Genomic DNA, 18,549 nt, shown 5'->3' on the forward strand with positions numbered 1-18,549 from the left:
GACTCAGTAACAATGCGGATTTACGAATTAGCCTAACCTATTTTTAGTCTAGTACTTCATGGTAGGCCTACAACATCCTTAAACTTATGACTTACACCAGGGGTCTCCAAACTTTTCAGACCGGGGGCCGCATTGACTATCAAATATCAGTTCGGGGGCCAGAGTTACTTCAAGGCATATCTTCGGTTTTATGGAGCTCCCCCCCCCCTCCCCCCAAAAAAATACGTCCACCGCCCCCCCACTAAAATTTATAGTTTATATAGAAATATATACAAATTTCGAGTGCCGGCCACCACCCCCCCCCCCCCGAGAAAAAAATCTGAAAGAAACACTGTCGAGGGCCGACAACACACTCGAGGTCCAAGTTTGCTCTCAAATTATTCTTCACGTATTCTACATCTAATCTATGGTTGAGCCCATGTGACCTTATTAAATTCGCCATCTTCACCACAGGATTCAGTCCATATATTTAGCACTCAAACCCTGCTGATGAATAAATGATTGCAGGAGCATTAGTTGTAGAATATTTTTCTCATTCACTTGTCCAACTGTCCAACCAAGCCTTTCTTTATGCCACTAATGTACTTTTCCCCATCATCAGTCAACTGAGGTTAGTCCAGTCCAAGTTATAATCAGCAAATGTTTTCTTTAACTCATTGAATATATCCTCTCCGGTAACAGTGTCATACATATTATGTAGGGAAGCCAGCTCTTGTGTTATGTTCATATCTTCATCCAAACCCCTAATGAACACAAGCAGTCGTTGAGAGGTGAAACAGCTGTCCAGCGACTTATCCATTGCAATTAAAAAATAGTGAAACTTGCTTGCATTTTTCGCTATTTGAGTCAAGATGTTTTCACCCATGTCTGCAACACGGTATGCAAGGGTATTTGCACCCAAAGCTACATTTTCAAATTGTTTTGAATTTTCTGGGCAAAGTTCCTCAGCCACCTCTGACAGACATTTTTTTCCGTGGACAAAAATATCTCCGCGGGCCGGATGAGAGGACAAAAACGGGTGTGGGGAAATTGCGAGACGCGAAAAGCGAAATGGCGAGGCGGGAAAATACGAGAAGGGTGCTAAAACGGTCGGTCACGTGACTTTTTTGTCTCGCATTTTACCACAACCCGATACTTACGCTGGGTGGTGTTGAAATGCGAAGATTTCCGCGAAAAATTTACCGCACCCGATTTTCAGTGGTATGTGGTCCAGACTTCAAAGACGTTTCGTTTACATTGTTAAAACTTCCGATTTTTCCGTCGCTAGACATACTGATGATTTGTCAACTCCCCCCATCTTTTGTGTCGACTTAGAATACCACCTTGTTCGAAACCGACGGAAATACCGCCGACGATAGATCAACCTCTGTCTTTTGTGTGGAACGCCGAGGCCGCCTGATTTACCGTCTTTGAAGATCGCCGTACCCGGATCCGCTGCCGCCGCAAACATATTTTCTATTGTTGCATATAAATTTTGTATTATAGCTGCCGCCTACGATTTTTTTCTAGCTTTTTTTACCATATAAATCTAAGCACAAGGAAATGCCTACATCATTTGGATACAACAAATAAAGTGACGTCACCGATATTATCAGTTGCTCGTGCTATATCGTAAGTTATGGGCCTACTTCAAATATTTATCTGAATTTTTTGGTTTTGGTGGTGGTGTTATTTGCGGTCTTCCATAAATGACGTCACACTCGTAGGGGGGGGGGGGTCTGTAATTTTATGACGATGTGTGATGAGGGGGAGGAGGGGGGGTAGATGTGAAGTCACACTATAAAAAAGCAATGTTAAAAAAAGAATTTCAGAAGTTTTTTCGCGTTTTAAAAAATTGTTTTAATACATTGTAATAGGAATTGATTAAAATACTCTATTTTGACCGAAATTAGACAAGATTTTGGGAAAATATAAATGTTTTAAAAAAAAAAAACTCAACTGCTGGTGACAACAATGAGCAAGACATTGCCAAAATTACAGAAATGATAAAAAATACAAATTATAAAAACGGAAAACAGATGTTGAGCGTGCGGATGATGATGATTAGAACATGGGTGCCAGTGTTGTTTGTGGGATGAACGAGGAGGTCAACTGTGATGAGAATGTGAAATGTTGTGAATGTGGATTGGAAGAAGTAGCAAAAGAAAAATGTATAAATGGGAGTCTAATGAACTGGGTTGGGTGTACTATGTGTGAAAGATGGTGTCACGAGGTGTGTTTGAGGACTGTTTCAGAAGATTTTGTTTGTAAATTTTGTTTGTAATAAAATTACTTAATAAAAAAATAAATTGCACTTTTTAGAATTGTTTATACTTTTACACTTTTTGCAAGTACAAAAATCCATAAATAGATGTTGCAAAATATCTCTCCTGCTGACAAGATTATACCAATTCACAATGACACAGCTCACGTTTGTATAAACATGAGCGGGCTAGATTTTTAAATTAATGCCGACTGAGACGGGATTTTCCTCTCGCTAACAAGAGCGGGCGATGACAGTAGCACAGCAACGATGTTAGGATTTTTAAATAAATAGATCTAGATATAGATCTATCTTCTTAGTATCTAGATAAAAAATAACAACATACAACACTCGTGTTAAACGGTATGGCTAAATGCTTGTTTATTTTAAAACAAAAAAAAAATAATTTAAATAAATAAAGATGGAAAAAAAAGGAAAAAACTTTTTTTTCGCAAAAAGTGTCTCGCTATTTACCCTTAATTCCGCAGGTATGTCTCGCATTACCTTCTCGCATTTTCTCGCCACGCCATTTCGCTTTTCGCGTCTCGCAATTTCCCCACACTCGACAAAAACTCCACGGTCCGTAGCCGTAGTTTGGAGACCCCTGACTTATACTAGATCTAGATCTATAGCCTACTTATTATTACTACTTAACTAATAACTAGATCTAGAAATCCAGATTATCTAGAACTATACCTCCAGTAGATAAATATAGAATCTAGATTTAGATCTAGACTAGTAGGTTTAGATACAGATGTAGATCTAGCTCCAACTTAAAACTTAAAGAACTTAAAACGAAAGAAATATCAGATCTATTGACATAGATGATTTATTTATAGAATCTAGATCTAGATCTAGTTGATAGAGATTTAATAAACTTTAAACCTTGGACTAGATTCTAGGATAGAAATGTAACTTGACTATTTATATAGTATTTAAGTAATAACTATGCAAATATAAGAAACATTTCACAATGTTGAATGTTTGACGTATGATATGACGTAGATCTAGATCTAGATCTAGATTTATGTGCTTTTCACCTCGATTTAATTTAAAAGAGAACAATACAATATATTCTCAGTGAGTTTTCTGAATCGATTCTAAAAGCCTACTTTTTTAAAGTACTATCTAGATCTATACTGTAGATTCAATAGGGAGAGTGTTGAGTGTTGAAGACCAGTAGAAGAGTGACTCAAGAGATAAGTGTAAGTAATAATTTATTAATAGGCCTAGCCTAATATTTAATATTTAGTAGGTAAGTACTAAGTAAGTAAGTAGGCCTATTTATTTACTATCTGGTATCTATTTACACTATTTAGGCATAATAAATAAATAATATATTTTTTATAAATATTAGGCCCAAATGTGCCAAATGATTTTAATAACATAATATTATAAATATAAGACCTAATTAATAATAATAATGCTAGAAATAACTTATGACCACTAATAGTAACTATAGTGTTACTTTAGGTAGGCCTAGATATCTGTACTTTCTATAGTATTCTATCTATAGGTATAGGCCTTATAAGTGTATTAGGTCTTGGTCTATTTATAGAATTTAAGGTTAACTTTGTAGGATTAGAACGATTGACAGCCCTTATTATTAGGTTTTATTAATTATTTGATACAGTCCGCCCTAGATCAGAGGCATAGCGAGGGGGTGGGCAGGGGGTGTGGACGGCACCGGTGAACACCATTTAGAGAGGTGACACCAAGGCAAAAAAATAGCAAGATATATAGAGAAAAACTTGATAAGCAAAATATAGTGCCCTATACAGAATAAAATGATTGTTCCAGATTATAAATGATTAATTAGAATAGAGTGGGGTATGTAAACCTGCTACATCCAGCTGTATTAATACTGAATATAGATAAACATTGCTAGTATTTATCTGTGCAAAGTTAAAGCTATCAACCGGGGGGGGGGGGGGGGGGGGGGGGGGGGAGGAGGAAGATGTTACTCCAGCTAAATGTTGCAAAATTTGCCTGAGGAAAAAGTTTTTGTTTAGAATTGTAATAACTGATACGTCAATCCACATGTGGGGTGGGGGGGTGACACCAAATTTTATAATTTACTCCACAAACAATGATTTTTCTATATGAATTAATAACTATAAGAGTTATTTAGGCCCTCTCTGCTTTTCTAGGAGGATTAATATAAAATTTGCATGAAATTAAGGCCATTTGACAAAAAGTTAAAAGTTAGGGGGGATGACACCAAATACATTGTCCACTGAAGTGGATTGGGATGAAACCACATTGAAAATTTATAAATCTTCATATCATTTGATCAAACAAATTGTTATACAACACCCCATGAGTGTGTAAGTGTGTGTATTTGTATGTGTGTTTGTGTAAACATGTGACACCAACAGAACAATAGTTGTACATTTTATATATATATATATATATATATATATATATATATATATATATAAAATATAAATTTATAATTATTTTTTTTTTACGGGGGAGGGGGCTGATGCTAGGTGACACCCAAACTTGCTACGTCACTGCCCTAGTTGATGCTTGTCTATTTTAATGAAAGGTGTGATACATATTAAAATTATGACTAATCTAGACCTAACCTCATTTAAAATTTCAAGATTGAGAAGTTTATCCACAATGCCAAGACTAAACTCAATTACAATAATCGTGTCTTGTCTGAACCTGTTCATTATCACGGCAGGTGAGTAGGACTAATTTACTATGTAATGACTAGCAGAGTTTCTTTCAGGCATGTCTATGTGGGATACGGGAGGTGTAGCAATGCTTGTCCCTCCACCCCTGACAAAGTAGTTTAAATAGAAAAAAATATTTAAATCTATTGGCCTGTATCTACTAAAACTTTATTGTTTACATGTTTGTGTATTAATTTGCTTTTTTATTTGTCGGTCCTGCATCTGCACAATGTGTGGAATTTTAAAATACATATTTATATTGAGAAAAAAATTCTGTTTTCAAAATTTGTTATACACAAATTTATTTTCAAATTTATATTAAATTAATGATTTATTCAAATTATAAAAAAATGTACTTTAAATATTCTAATTATACAAGTTGCGAACTAATATCTTATTTTCACAATATTAATTAGACTTTCTGAATATGAAGGAAAAGGGTGCTCAGCACCATGCTCAGTCGAATTTTGTTAACTGAAGTATGGGGGTCTGGATTTTTGTGATGATGTGGTCAGGAGGAAGCTAAAAAAAAATGTCAAAGAAGCATGACATCATATATGAATGACCCTTAAACCCATAGTTAACCAAAGGATAATGGGTAGTCTAGTATATCTTAAAAACTCCCACCCCTCCACTGACATTTAAGTAAGTGATGAATCAAATGGTATCTGGTAAGGTGAAGAAAAATCTCTGAAAGAAACACTGATAATAAGCAATTATACATTTACCATTTTCTAGATTCTACTCTCGTTTTCAAAGATGATAATTAGCCAAACTATTCAAAATTGTTATGAGGCTTCATATATTTAATTGAATAAATTAATTATTACAATAATAATTATTATTTTTAAAGCCTATCTGTTAGAAATGGAAATAAGTCTTCCATAGAAATTGTCACACTCCTAGAGGGGGAGGAGTTTTTGTGAAGGATAGGGATGGGGTGGTTGGGTTAGAAAGTGGGATGACCAACTTAAGCATTCTATTTAACCTTTACTGTTTAAATAAAAACTAAAAAATTCTGACTTAAATTTTAGCTGCACTAAAGGCCCTCAACTGCACCCAGCCCACCATATACAACAGAACAGCCTCTATAAAATGTTCATCAGAGGTTGCAGACAGAATGAAGGATTGCAAATTTTATATTAACACAACAGTAAGTTGTAGATCTATATGTGTATAGTTTTTATTAGATTTGTGAACATTTAAAAGTATTTTATTTATTAGCTTGGTTATTGCCTAGTAGCCATGTATACAGAAGCAAGACGTTTTCACTGAACATTACCTCTAGAGCAATTACCCCCTGTCAACTGTCCCCTGCCCAGTTAGGGATAAGTTAGGGTTAGGGATTGTGTTATGGTCAGGGTTTGATGAAGATTTAGAGTTGGGGTTTGGATTGATGTTGGGGTTACGGTTAGCTATAGGTTTAAGGTTAGGGTTAGTGTTCTTCAGTATGGGGGGGGGGGGTGTAATTACCCAGGGGGTAACTAATGTGGAGGGGGAGGATAATGTTATAGACCCATAGTAAACACAGCCAAGAAATATACAGTACTTATAATTATGACAATGAAATAACTATCATATATATATATAAATAAATAAATAAATAAATATATATATATATATATATATATATATATATATATATATATATATATATATATATATATATATATATATATATATTAAATCTTGTAGAACATGGCAGTAATTGACAGCTTCTTTGAAAATGCTACTGAAATCAACACTACACTACTGGATGGATTATTCCAGAACAACTGTAGCCTCCAAATTCCACTTTTGAATCTAGGCCCTGGTCAGCACCAGATTTCAGCCAGAATGACCCTTGATACAGCAGCGGGAGAAATGGTGGACATCAGCCCTTCTTTTGAGATTAAGCTAAACTGTAAGTGGACACATACCATAAAATACTCTTGGTTTTTTTTTTTTTTTTTTTTTTTAAATGTGCACTTAAAATTTATTTCCTTGCGTTTTTTCCTTCACAAAAACTAAAACACATTAACCATATTTCTGTACAAAATGTTGGACTCATTTCTAAATTATTATCTTTAACATAATCAGCAAAAAGATTCTACATCCTCTGAACATGTCTATCATTCATCCGAATTTTAAAATTAATTGTGCATGATTTAATTACTATAAATGATCTGCTGAATATCGGTCAAATATCCAATTTGTTTTATTATTGAAACAAACTGTGGCTTCTAATTTGTTAACATTCGACTGTAATATATTAATTTAGGAGTTTTTTGGTTTGTATAGCAAAGTCAATCTTTAAAAAACTTAAAACCTAATTTATGTGCTTTTGATTTGTTTCCAGCTGACCTGAAGAATGTTTCTTGCAACAGCCTCTCGTTCAATGACAGAGTAGAGACACTTTCATGCAGTGCAGATATGGTGTATTTAAATATCAACTGTGATTTTAATATCACACTGCAGGTATTTCAATACCCTATCTTGAGATACACAATCTTGTTTAGTTATTGTTTAAGTTAAATCTTCTTTTATCATTCTATTAACCTTGTGAGCGTCATTAGGGCACCAATGTTGACTTTTCATAAATTTTTGTCACCCTTCCCCATTTTATGCTAATTTTAGGAATTGGTCTAGAGATAGTCCTGTCCATTCTCTTATGATCTCCATCCATTTTAGTTTTATTTATATATTTTAGATATATATATATATATATATATATATATATATATATATATATATATATATATATATATATATATATATATATATATATGTATATATGTATATATATATGTATTTGATTATCATGCAAGTATTTTCCCTTATACATACAAAAAGAATAAAGAAGCTTTTTTCCCCTTATTTTTCTGTAGTCTACCACCTTATATATCTAAATAGCTAAGTATATATAAAACTGTATATTTGTACTTTTAGTATTTATAAAATGTAGTGCTATATTAGATAATTCTTCAACTCTATCACTTAGTTTAATACCCATTAAATTTAAAAGAGTTCCCTAGTCTTGCATCTAAATATATTAGTAAATTATCTACACAATTTCCCCAAAAAAAAACCAATATATCTTATCCTCTGCTGTCTTAAATCAATTATTTTAAGTATAATTGTTTTCCAATATTGCTCCTGTACATATTTTTAATCTAACCTGTAAATAGGATCAGCGTATAGAGAGGCAAGCTCCTGGCAGTGTGTCCTACGCTAGTGACATTACAACACAAAACAACAAACTGGTGTACAAAGACAGGTGTATGCTGACTGTTCCATTTGAAAACTTAACTGCTGGATGGCATTCATATTCTTTAAACATGGCACTCATGAATGGCTCAGACATCATTGATGTTAAAAACAGCTCATTTGGAGGTGTAAAATATAGTAAGTATTTGTTTTATCTAGAAATAATATTTATGGTAAGCGTTGAGCAGTTGAGTGCCTTCTTGCATCTTAAAGTTAAGTTAAAAAAATGTTTTAGTTTTGATTAGAACGATAGAGACATAATATATATATATATATATATATATATATATATATATATATATATATATATATATATATATATATATTCCATTTGTCTGTGGATTAATTTGGATAAACACAGCAGTTTATTGAATTCATGTATTTATTTAACCACCTTGCTTAAGATGTAATGTTTTTAGAACTACATTTCTTACTGTTAATGACGAGAGACTGGAAGTGTCTATCAGACTGGAGTCTGGCATTATAAAAGAGTGCCGTTGTTAAGTGAATGTTTTAGAGTGCTACTCTGTCCATCTCAATTACACACACATAGACAATATATGTAAATCTACATCACTTTTTCTTCATGCCAAACACAGGCTTGGATAATATGTGCTAATCTAAGACAATTTCTTTTGTCTTTCTCCTCCAGCGCTGCCATCCACAGACTTAGACCCAACATGTAAATCACAGGGTTCCAGGCCCATGTATCCTGGAGAAACTAGGACTTGTAACTGTAACATCACCAAACCAGGCTCTGAAGGCTATGCTGGCTGGTACTTCAATGGACTGGTGGAAGTCATCAAAAACTTGACAAAACCTGTTCCAGGAACTCAGTTTACAATGCTGAATGTTTCATATGAAGATGTTGGTAAGCTGAACTAGGCAGAGACATAGCTTTTTTTATTTTGCAGAAACCTTCCTTTTCTATTTAAAATGAACAACAGGGAATGGGAACTCCATTTTAAATACTTAAAGTTTTTAAAATAGAGTAAAATCTCGTAGAAAAAAGAATTGTTTACACACACACACAGACACACACACAGACATATTGACAAGATTGCAAAATCATGTTTTTCCGTATCAGTGAGGTGTAAAAATTCGAGATTTGTAAAAATCTGGATTTTTAAAATTTATTTTTTAACGATTACAAGACTTTCTCTATATTTCGTATATACGAGAAAGTAAAAAAAACAAAAGTCTATATTTTTCTGAAGACCAACTTTAAAATAAAAATCTGAAAGACTGATTTCATAAAATGAAAATAAAATGTTAATTTTAGAAATAAACCATTTCCATAATGTCCATGTTTTCCTTTTAACAAAAAGTCCTTAGAGTATTAATTCCAATTTTTTTTTCATTTCAATAATTGTGTGCTTTTTACAATTGTTATATTTTCCATTACACTTGCCATAAACTCCAGAATATAATTCTTTACAAAAATAAAGAAAGACCAGGTTATCTATAATGAAGAGGTCAAAGAAATTCTCAATATTCTTTTTACAGAAAAACATCAAATATTTTTCTGTGCACCTGTGACTCGTATTGGTGGAACAAGAACATTTATATCATATTCCCCAGATCTGGCATGTACGTAATCAGTTAAATTGTATAAAATTTATACTAGATAAATTAAAAAATTATAATAAATTTATAATAATATTATATTATAAATATATATATATATATATAAATATAATATATATATACATATATAAAATAAATAATAATATAATAAATTATTAAAAAAATTGTATGTGTATTCTAGTGTTTAATTTTCCAAACAAATAAATGAACAAAAATTTTAAGTGTGCAAAATTTTAGTATTTTTAAAGTACAATTTTCAGCACACAACTAAGGGCTAAAGGAAGATAAACTAATTGATGGATACCCATTAAAATCACATCATAATTTTTTATATATATAAATAATCTGTTTTTAGACAACCAACTTTTAATAATATATATTATAAAGTGTAATATATCTTTATAAATACACCTTTAAAAAACTGCCAACAGTTTTACCGCTTTATGCCGACAAGAAATATTTACAATGCCATTAATAGTAACATCATCTTTCATTGCAATCTATAAATATTTTCTACTTCCTCAGTGGCACCAAAAATAACGAACTTCACAGTCAATGGCTCAAGCACAGATCTTGTGGTAGACCTAAACTCAATGCTTGTATTTGAATGCTCTGCTAAAGGAACTCCCAGCCCTAGGCTAGCTCTGGCAAAACATGGGGAACAGCGTGATTACTCCTTCTATGGTCTACTGATCACATATGTAAGAATGACAGACTGCAGAAAAGCTGGACAATATTCATGTCAAGCTAGTAGCCAAGGCTTCTCTGTGGCTGACACCAAATACATCAACGTGTACATGCGCTGTGAGTTTTGTTATATTCTTATAAGTTTATTGCTTTTCCTGTAAGGTGTTGTCATAATCTAATAATCTTAAGCTATTTTTATATCTTGTAATACAACGTTTACACTTGCGACATGTATACTATACATTTCTAGAAAAAAAACTTCGCAATAAGCGAGTAGGCTTCCCTATTTTCTTAGGCCCTATAGCGAAGTTAGGCCCTATAGTATACATGTCGCAAGTGTAAACGCGGTATAAGACAGTAATAGGGTTAACCAAAAAAAATAAATATGCTGAAGAGATTTAGCTCATACTTGAACACTCAGTGAGGTGAGGAGGTAGTTGACCATTTTGTTATAACTATGTATACAATTATTCCAAGATTTAAGATTCTAAAAAATGTTTATCTGTGGTACATTAATATTTAAAATGTAAAGAATATTTTTAATGATTTACTACAGAAAATATATTTTACAACGATGCAGGCCAGTTTTACAATTAGTTTGTCATCAGTTCATTGCTGGACTAAACTATGTTAGAAACTCTAGGTCATCTTTACATTCACTCATTAATGCTTGCTCAGTTAATAATGTGATTTTATTTCCAGGCCCCCAAGAAATCTATAACCGCTATACTCCCACTGAGTACTATGTGCTATTGGGAACTAGGGCTGTGGTGAACATCCAACTGATTGGCTACCCAGCACCCACCAAGCTAAAGCTGGAAAAACAAAGTGATGTCAACATGACAGACTTTACAGTAATATACACTACTGGCCCCATAGGGAATGTCATTGTTGAGTTCACTAAAGCTGAAGAGAAACACTTAGGCTGGTACAAACTTGTTGTTGGAAATGGAGTTGGTGAAGACCTCAGCTATAATTTCAATATTGTCAAAGGTCAGATTTTATTTTATGTATTTTATTTTTTATTTTTTTTTATATTTTATTTTACAAAAGTGCTAAAATAAATTATGCGTTAAACAGACATGCCTACCGACCCACCAAACGTGAAACTTTCCACCATTTTATAAAAAATCGTGTCCTTTTCTGCCATCCTGTTTTTGTCTAAGTTTTTCCCGCTTTTTCATAAAAAAATAATTAATAAAGAAGGCAAATGAAAAAAAAAAGGTAAGGGAAAAGAGATTATCTCTTGTTGAAACAGGTTTCTGTTTCCTTGTTTACTTTCAATATTTACAGGTAAAATCTACTAATAGACAATATAGACAAGCTAGCTTCTGATCATTCTTTTTTGACACCTACTATTGAAATTTAGATTTAAATTAGCCCTTAAATAATATGTAGAAATAAATATACAATAAAATCATGATTAAAATGCTAATTTCTAGATCTAGATATTAAATCTAGGTTCTAGATCTATATTGATTCTTGTAACTACTAACTTTAAACTTAGAAAAAAAGTAACCAGATCTAGATCTAGGACTTTTACTAGGTAGGTCTGAACTTATATTTTATCGGCCTAACACTCGAAGCCTTCGGCATTTGTTGTTCATTGAAAGGCAGGTCGGCGTGGTCGAGTCGGTAAAGCTCATGGTTGCTAAACCGAAAAGTCTCGAGTTCGAACCCTCGGGCAGATGAGGCTCGTTAGCTGGGGACAGCCACTCTTCTAGGAGAGACAACTCCAAAATTAAATAACTGCTGCCTTGTAGTTTGTTCTTGGTTGGACAAAGGCTATGGAAGCAAATCCAAAAAGAAAAGCAGGCTGAAATCGGAGTCAATGGCCTCAATGGCGCATAACCAGTTGACACGTAACGCTTAATTGTGTTAGAGGCGTGGTCCAGTCGGCAAAAAGCTCATGGTTGATAAATTCGAACAAAAAGTCTCGAGTTCAAACCCACTGGCAGATAAATCTCGATCCCCTTCAACACTAATAATTAAGAACGAAGAAGAAGAAGAAGAAGAAAGGCAGAAATAATCAAATTGATAATGTTATGTTAAAGCTATGGTTTTTTTGAAAGGGGTGGGGATGGGGGGTGTTCTTTTTTTAAATATAAGCTGACATTAAGCAGTATTCAAATGTAGCCTAGAGATTAGCTATATATAACAAGAGTTTTTATAAACACTATACCTATGCTTGTATGTTTGATAATCTGCATAATGTCATTAGACTTATTTTTAATTATTTATTTTTATTTTCTACTTTGTAAAGTAGCATCTGCACCTATGTTCCTTTTTTTTAGGTTCAAATTCCTCTTTTTAGATATGGCTTCCTACTTTTGGTTGTCAGAGGTTGGCATGTCTGAACAACATATTATATGTTATAGAGTTCATTGTAACCACTTTACCAAACAATATTATGGTAGGATAAAAAATTCCGGGAACAGAAATTAAAATAAAATCACATATACAAAACTTATTTAATGATTGCTGTTACTCAATCACAAAATGAGAGATTAATAAGAATTTTTTTGTGAAAGCTTTACATTAACTTTTGTTATTGGTTTTTTATTTGGCTGGTAGAGTAGCCTAAAAAATTTCTTGAATTCCTCTTGCAGGTCCCATCAACAATGTCTGCAAGCTGATGTCTTCTTATTGTGTCTTGTACCTGGCAATGGTCATGTGGGCTCTGGTGTGGAAGTTGGATTAAAATTGATTTTTAACAATTTTGGTAAAAAAAAATATTCTTAAATTTAATAGCTGCCTTAAAATTCTTGAAAATTTAATTATCATCATCTTTTCTCATTTGTGTTCAAGAGATATAGGGGAGATGAATTATATTCATTTTAGACATTTAATTTTATAAAAGCCTTAAATTCTTGCTTATTTAATCAGTCTTTACTTAGTACAGAAAATATAAGGTGTTTTTACACCCAACTCACTCAAGTTGACTAATGTCCTGGATATCTTGATCTCAACAAAAGTGTTTTTTTCACAGCATATTCAACTTCTTGATTAATGGATGCTGGATTTTTTTTCTCTGTATTAGATGTAGTTATTAAGTAGGATCTGTAACAACATTAGTTATCACCCATGTAGCCTACAATTATGTACTTCATCTAGTTAATGTCATTTGTTTTAAGCTAGCAGATAATTTTCTTACAAAAAAATATTCACATTTCATTTTCTTACAACACATTTTAAAAGGCTAAATCTAAAAACAGTTTCAATTTAAACAAAATTACTTGAAAGCTCTTTCTTAATGATACTATTTAATGTAACAAAAAGGCTTGTTTTATTAAAATATTTTTATATACATTAGTATTTTTAATCTATAATTTTTTTTAAAAATTATTACATAATTTAAAATCAATAATTACTTCTTGAAACAATCTTTAATAGGTTTTACAGTACAATATTGATTGCCCTGCAGTCAACACTTTTCATTTACAGTTGCTTTTCTACATGAAGTAAATATAAATACTACCAATATTTTTTAACAGCATGCTTTGTTTCTAGCATTTTTAATAACTGCCGAAGTTTGACCAAAAGCTGTGTCTGAACAATAACCCTAACCCTGTGGTTTTATGGTGCTAAAATATATAAAAATAATTTATTGATTTAGGAAATTTTTTTCATGATTTGGTGTTCTATTCACTGTAGTATTATTGGCGCATAATACACTTTACATTATTTTGTTAAATTTACTTAAGTAAGTTCCCTTTTCAAACCTGATGGTCTATAGGGCAAGTGAAGTAGAGTTCACTTGTTTCTGTGACCTCGGTATATGATGAGATAGTGCGGTCAACACTATGCCCAGCCGCCTTTACTTTCCCTAACGCGAGTTAGGTACCAATCAGAGTTGGGTGGACTCAGGGACGGTGTAATTTATTGAACCCGGATTCGAACTCGATACTTACGGGTTAGCAGTCCAGCTCTCTACCGCTAGACCACTCTGTCCCATATTTACTTAAGTAATACAGTAATAATACAGCAAAGAAAGTAATTTTTGCAAGTATTTTTTTCGTGTGCTGTGAAGTGTCCTTTTTGTTAACTTGAACATCCCATTGTAAGTGCATAAAATATACTGCATTTTTTTTATAATGCCAAAGAATTTTTTTTTAAGTGCCTGTTTCTTTTACAGAAAAATTACCTTTATTTTCATGTTTTGCATTCAATATTATTTAAAATTATTTTATGCTATGATTTTATTCTCAAAACGCAATAAACCACTACACTAGTGTGGCTGGCAGCACTTAAGCTGATGTAATAAAAATTGCTTAATTTTATTTAATTAATACAAAACTTAAATGTTATACAATTTTAATTATATTTTCAGTGCTATAATTAAAAGAAAAATGATTTTATTCTTCAATTAATATTTTTTTCAATTTAAAACTGCATTGTTTTTAGTGAATTAATCAACTTCTAATGAGATTATTTTTTCAGTGCTATAATTAAAAGAAAAATGATTTTAATCTTCAATTAATATTTTTTCAATTTAAAACTCCATTGTTTTTAGTGAATTATTCAACTTCTAATGAGATTTGTTTTAACCAATCTGAGACCTGCTTTTATTTTTACAATTTGTCAAAATCACTTTTTTTTTTTTACACTTCATGCACTGTCTTTCAAACATTTATAGCACTATGTGGCTGAAATGTGGTATATGTGTTCATAATACACCAATCTTTAAATCAGTTCATTTTTATTCAGATATTTAACAGATTTTTGTAGATAATGATGTTAGTACCCACAAATGCTTATATTCACTCACTTTAAAGTTAAAAACTATTCTTCATCAGATTTAAATAGGAGTGGAACAAAATACGCATAATTTTTTACCAATATATTTGCAAATTTTCAGTTCCTAAATGTAAATAATGTTTTCATTATTTTACACATAAATATGTTACTAAATATAAATATGATAACAGTAGCCATTTTCAACATCTTTTCAAGGTAACAAAACAGAAACTAACATATTTATGGTAATGTGTAAAATATTATTCTCCTGTTTTTATAACTAAAGAATATTCACTTTTAAGGTGATACTTATCCTTACTCATGTGTTATAGAGTGGGACTCACTTTAAAATAAAGTGTTCATTATTCAAAAGAATGCAATAAAAGTAGTTTTAGCCAGCCTTGATTTGGTTTAATAATGTTTAGGAAGTTTTTAATTCATGTTAACATAAGCTCAAATACCATTACTTGGCTAAAATATGTTTACAGTGCATTTTAATCTTAAATATAATTCTATAAAAAAGGTATAGATTTTTTTTTTAAATTGGTACCTGTATCCTTACCTAGTCACTTAGTATTAGTAAGTTACTTTTTTCTATTCCTTAATTTCAATTTATGTGGTCAGCAATCTTCCCATGTATATATTTTACTTTCAAGCTTTAATTGTGACACAACTGCATGTCTATAATAATGAGATTATAACAGAGTATTGGCTTAAAAAAGACTTGTGTAAACTATGACAAAGACAAGTCTTTATTACTTTTTTTTTACATTCATAATTTGAAATAAAAACTTTTTATAAAGTTTTATTGCTATAAAGTTTTATTGCTAAAATATTTCTAAATAACAATATAAACTAATGATAAACTGAAGATTTTCAAAGAGATGATTAAGAAATATATTTTAACAAACAGTGTGTGCCTTCCTTTGATAAAGCTATCAGAATATGTCAATTCTACTTAACTTGCCCTAAAAGAGTTGCAGTATTTATTTCAATAGGGTCAGAGAGAGTTCCATATCTTTTCACCTAGAAATGATTCCTGATTACTATTGCAGCAATACAAATTTAGCTTTTGTAAATTGTAATTCTGCCTATGGAATTGTTATTTTTTCTAAGAATTTATTGCATCTTTAAAGCATGCAGTCTACTATGTTATAATACTAAAATAAATCAGAAAGATGTGTTGGTCATAACATTCAAACATTCCATCATGAACATTGTCGTTATTTACATTATCACATTTATTATAGATCTTATAAAACCTATTGAGATTTTTTATTTATGTACCCTAAGCAATAAAATATACTTAAAAATATAAAGTGTGGTGTTATTTGAATTAAAACCTATACCGTGTCACACTCTAAAAGTCTTTCTCTGTACTTTTGTACTGGTGTCCATCAAAACAGACACAACTTGATAACGATATGCTGACTAGCATGCCACATTAACCTGCAGGAAAACACCAAGAAGATTTGATACACCAGAGCACAGTTAGAGAGAACACAATTTTGGGACTAGCCCAGAATTTAGATGACTTGGAATCTCTTATCAATGACCTGTTATAGGGAGGATGTCAACTTAACCTAACCCAAACATACCACGTTAGAAGATGATACTAATGATTTTAAATGGTGAATTAATAATGTAAAAGGTGATTTTACATAAGGCAGAATTTTAAGGTTAGAGGTAAAGCACATATTATAGGTAAAATAAAACATACAATAAAGTATTAATATGTGTTTTATCTCTTCAAAATATGTTTATATGGCGCATCAATGGTTGGATGATTGAGAACATGATTACCAAACAGAAAGTTTTGAAATCGGACGCCGACATTTTTGCAGTTGAATTCTTTTTTTTCCAACTAAACTTAGAAATGGATAGTGATGTTATTATTATTAAATTGTTAATTTTATTATTGAAGCTAATATTTTATTAATCAAAATCAATTGTGTTTAAATGAAAGTAATTGCAAATATTTGTAAATAATGTTAAATATATTACGACTATTTCCCTTTTAAAATAAACACTGTAACACTATCCACTCTTTCAGTAAATCGGTAGATCTGTAGATTCTACTGACGTTCTAAGACAGACTAGTTGATAACTCCGGGTTTCCAAATATTTTGGAGCGTACCAAGAGTCCAGATCTTAATTCAGATAATGAAATATACTAGGCTATCATTTTTTTTATTGATCATCTGTTACTAAATTTAGATCTTCTACGCAAACTGATAAAAGTTATGACATCAGTAGACTATGTTGTAATAGACTCTATTTCCTCATAACGTAACAGACAACACTAGAAGCTCTAGATCTGGGCCTACATCTAAATCTTTATTGGACCTATTTTTGTTTTACTGATGAAAGATAATACTCCCGAAAATAGACGCGTTATGTTGTTAGTATTAGTGGAATGTGGGGTTTGAGTTACAATTTTGTCTATTTGCTATATTTGATCATCTTCGAGCTACTTTAAATATGACTGAAAACTATACAACACATATCCTACATTAAACAACAAATTGCACAAGTTAAAAAAATTGCATAAAAAACCTTGTAATAACAAGTATTCTATATAATAGTTTCGCTGTCTGTGTATCTGTGTATCTATCTATCTATCTATCTGACAAGAACGCTCTAGAGAAAACACAAGCAAATTAAAAACCTTCACAGTGAAACGAAAACGAAATCTGACGTCCTATTTAGCATAGAGTAAAAAATAATCTCAAGCCGGAGAGTGCACACAGTAATATGACGTCATTGATTCTCGAGTAAACATTGAATAAAAAGGCAATTTTGTCTAATCTTAAAAGTGGTTTGCGTGAAGAGTTTCATTCATACAATTCTTCGGGTAGGGGCGAAGCCCCACCCTTGAGAATGAACGTCTAAGCCGCCCACCCCCCCCCCCCCCCTAAAACTAAAAAGAAATGTCGTCATTGATACTCTATAATAAAATTACCGCCTAATTAATGTGTCTAATCTAAAAAGTGTTTTTTTTGCAATTTCTTTAATGCAATTCTTCGGGTAGTGGCTAAGCGTGACACCAGTGTTTCTTTCAGACTTTTTCCTCTCCGGAGGGGGGAACTTTTTCTAATCTAAAAAGTGTTTAGCGTGCAGTTTTTTTTTCCAAGCATCTCTTTCGGTAGGGGCGAAGCCCCGCCCAGATTTTTCCTTTAGCTTGTATGATCTACAAACGCGACCAGTGTTTCTTTCAGACTTTTTCCTCCCCGGAGAGGGGTGGGGGTACTTGAAATTTTCGGGGGCGGGGGTAGAATTTTCTGGGAGGGGGCGGACACTGGAAAAAGTATATAATTATCTTTCGTTGAATGGGACGGTAGACATGTTTTGGAGTGTGTGTGTGGG

General features: G+C 32.1%; 1 protein-coding gene across 1 annotated transcript in view; it reads left to right on the top strand.

Moving 5' to 3' along the window:
* Positions 1-16,490, top strand: part of LOC131950116 (uncharacterized) — an 89,883-nt gene extending 73,393 nt beyond the window's left edge. The window contains exons 5-11 of the mRNA XM_059312156.1: positions 7,265-7,383; positions 8,094-8,310; positions 8,825-9,043; positions 9,679-9,762; positions 10,285-10,563; positions 11,149-11,439; positions 13,056-16,490. Of these exons, the coding sequence (XP_059168139.1) occupies positions 7,265-7,383; positions 8,094-8,310; positions 8,825-9,043; positions 9,679-9,762; positions 10,285-10,563; positions 11,149-11,439; positions 13,056-13,147 (1,301 nt within the window). The 3' untranslated portion in view covers positions 13,148-16,490. The remainder of the gene's footprint in view (positions 1-7,264; positions 7,384-8,093; positions 8,311-8,824; positions 9,044-9,678; positions 9,763-10,284; positions 10,564-11,148; positions 11,440-13,055) is intronic.
* The last annotated feature ends 2,059 nt before the right edge of the window (positions 16,491-18,549 follow it).

Source organism: Physella acuta, unplaced genomic scaffold, assembly GCF_028476545.2.
Source record: "Physella acuta isolate Inbredline_101_S28 unplaced genomic scaffold, ASM2847654v3 ptg000738l, whole genome shotgun sequence".
Lineage (NCBI taxonomy): Eukaryota > Metazoa > Mollusca > Gastropoda > Physidae > Physella > Physella acuta.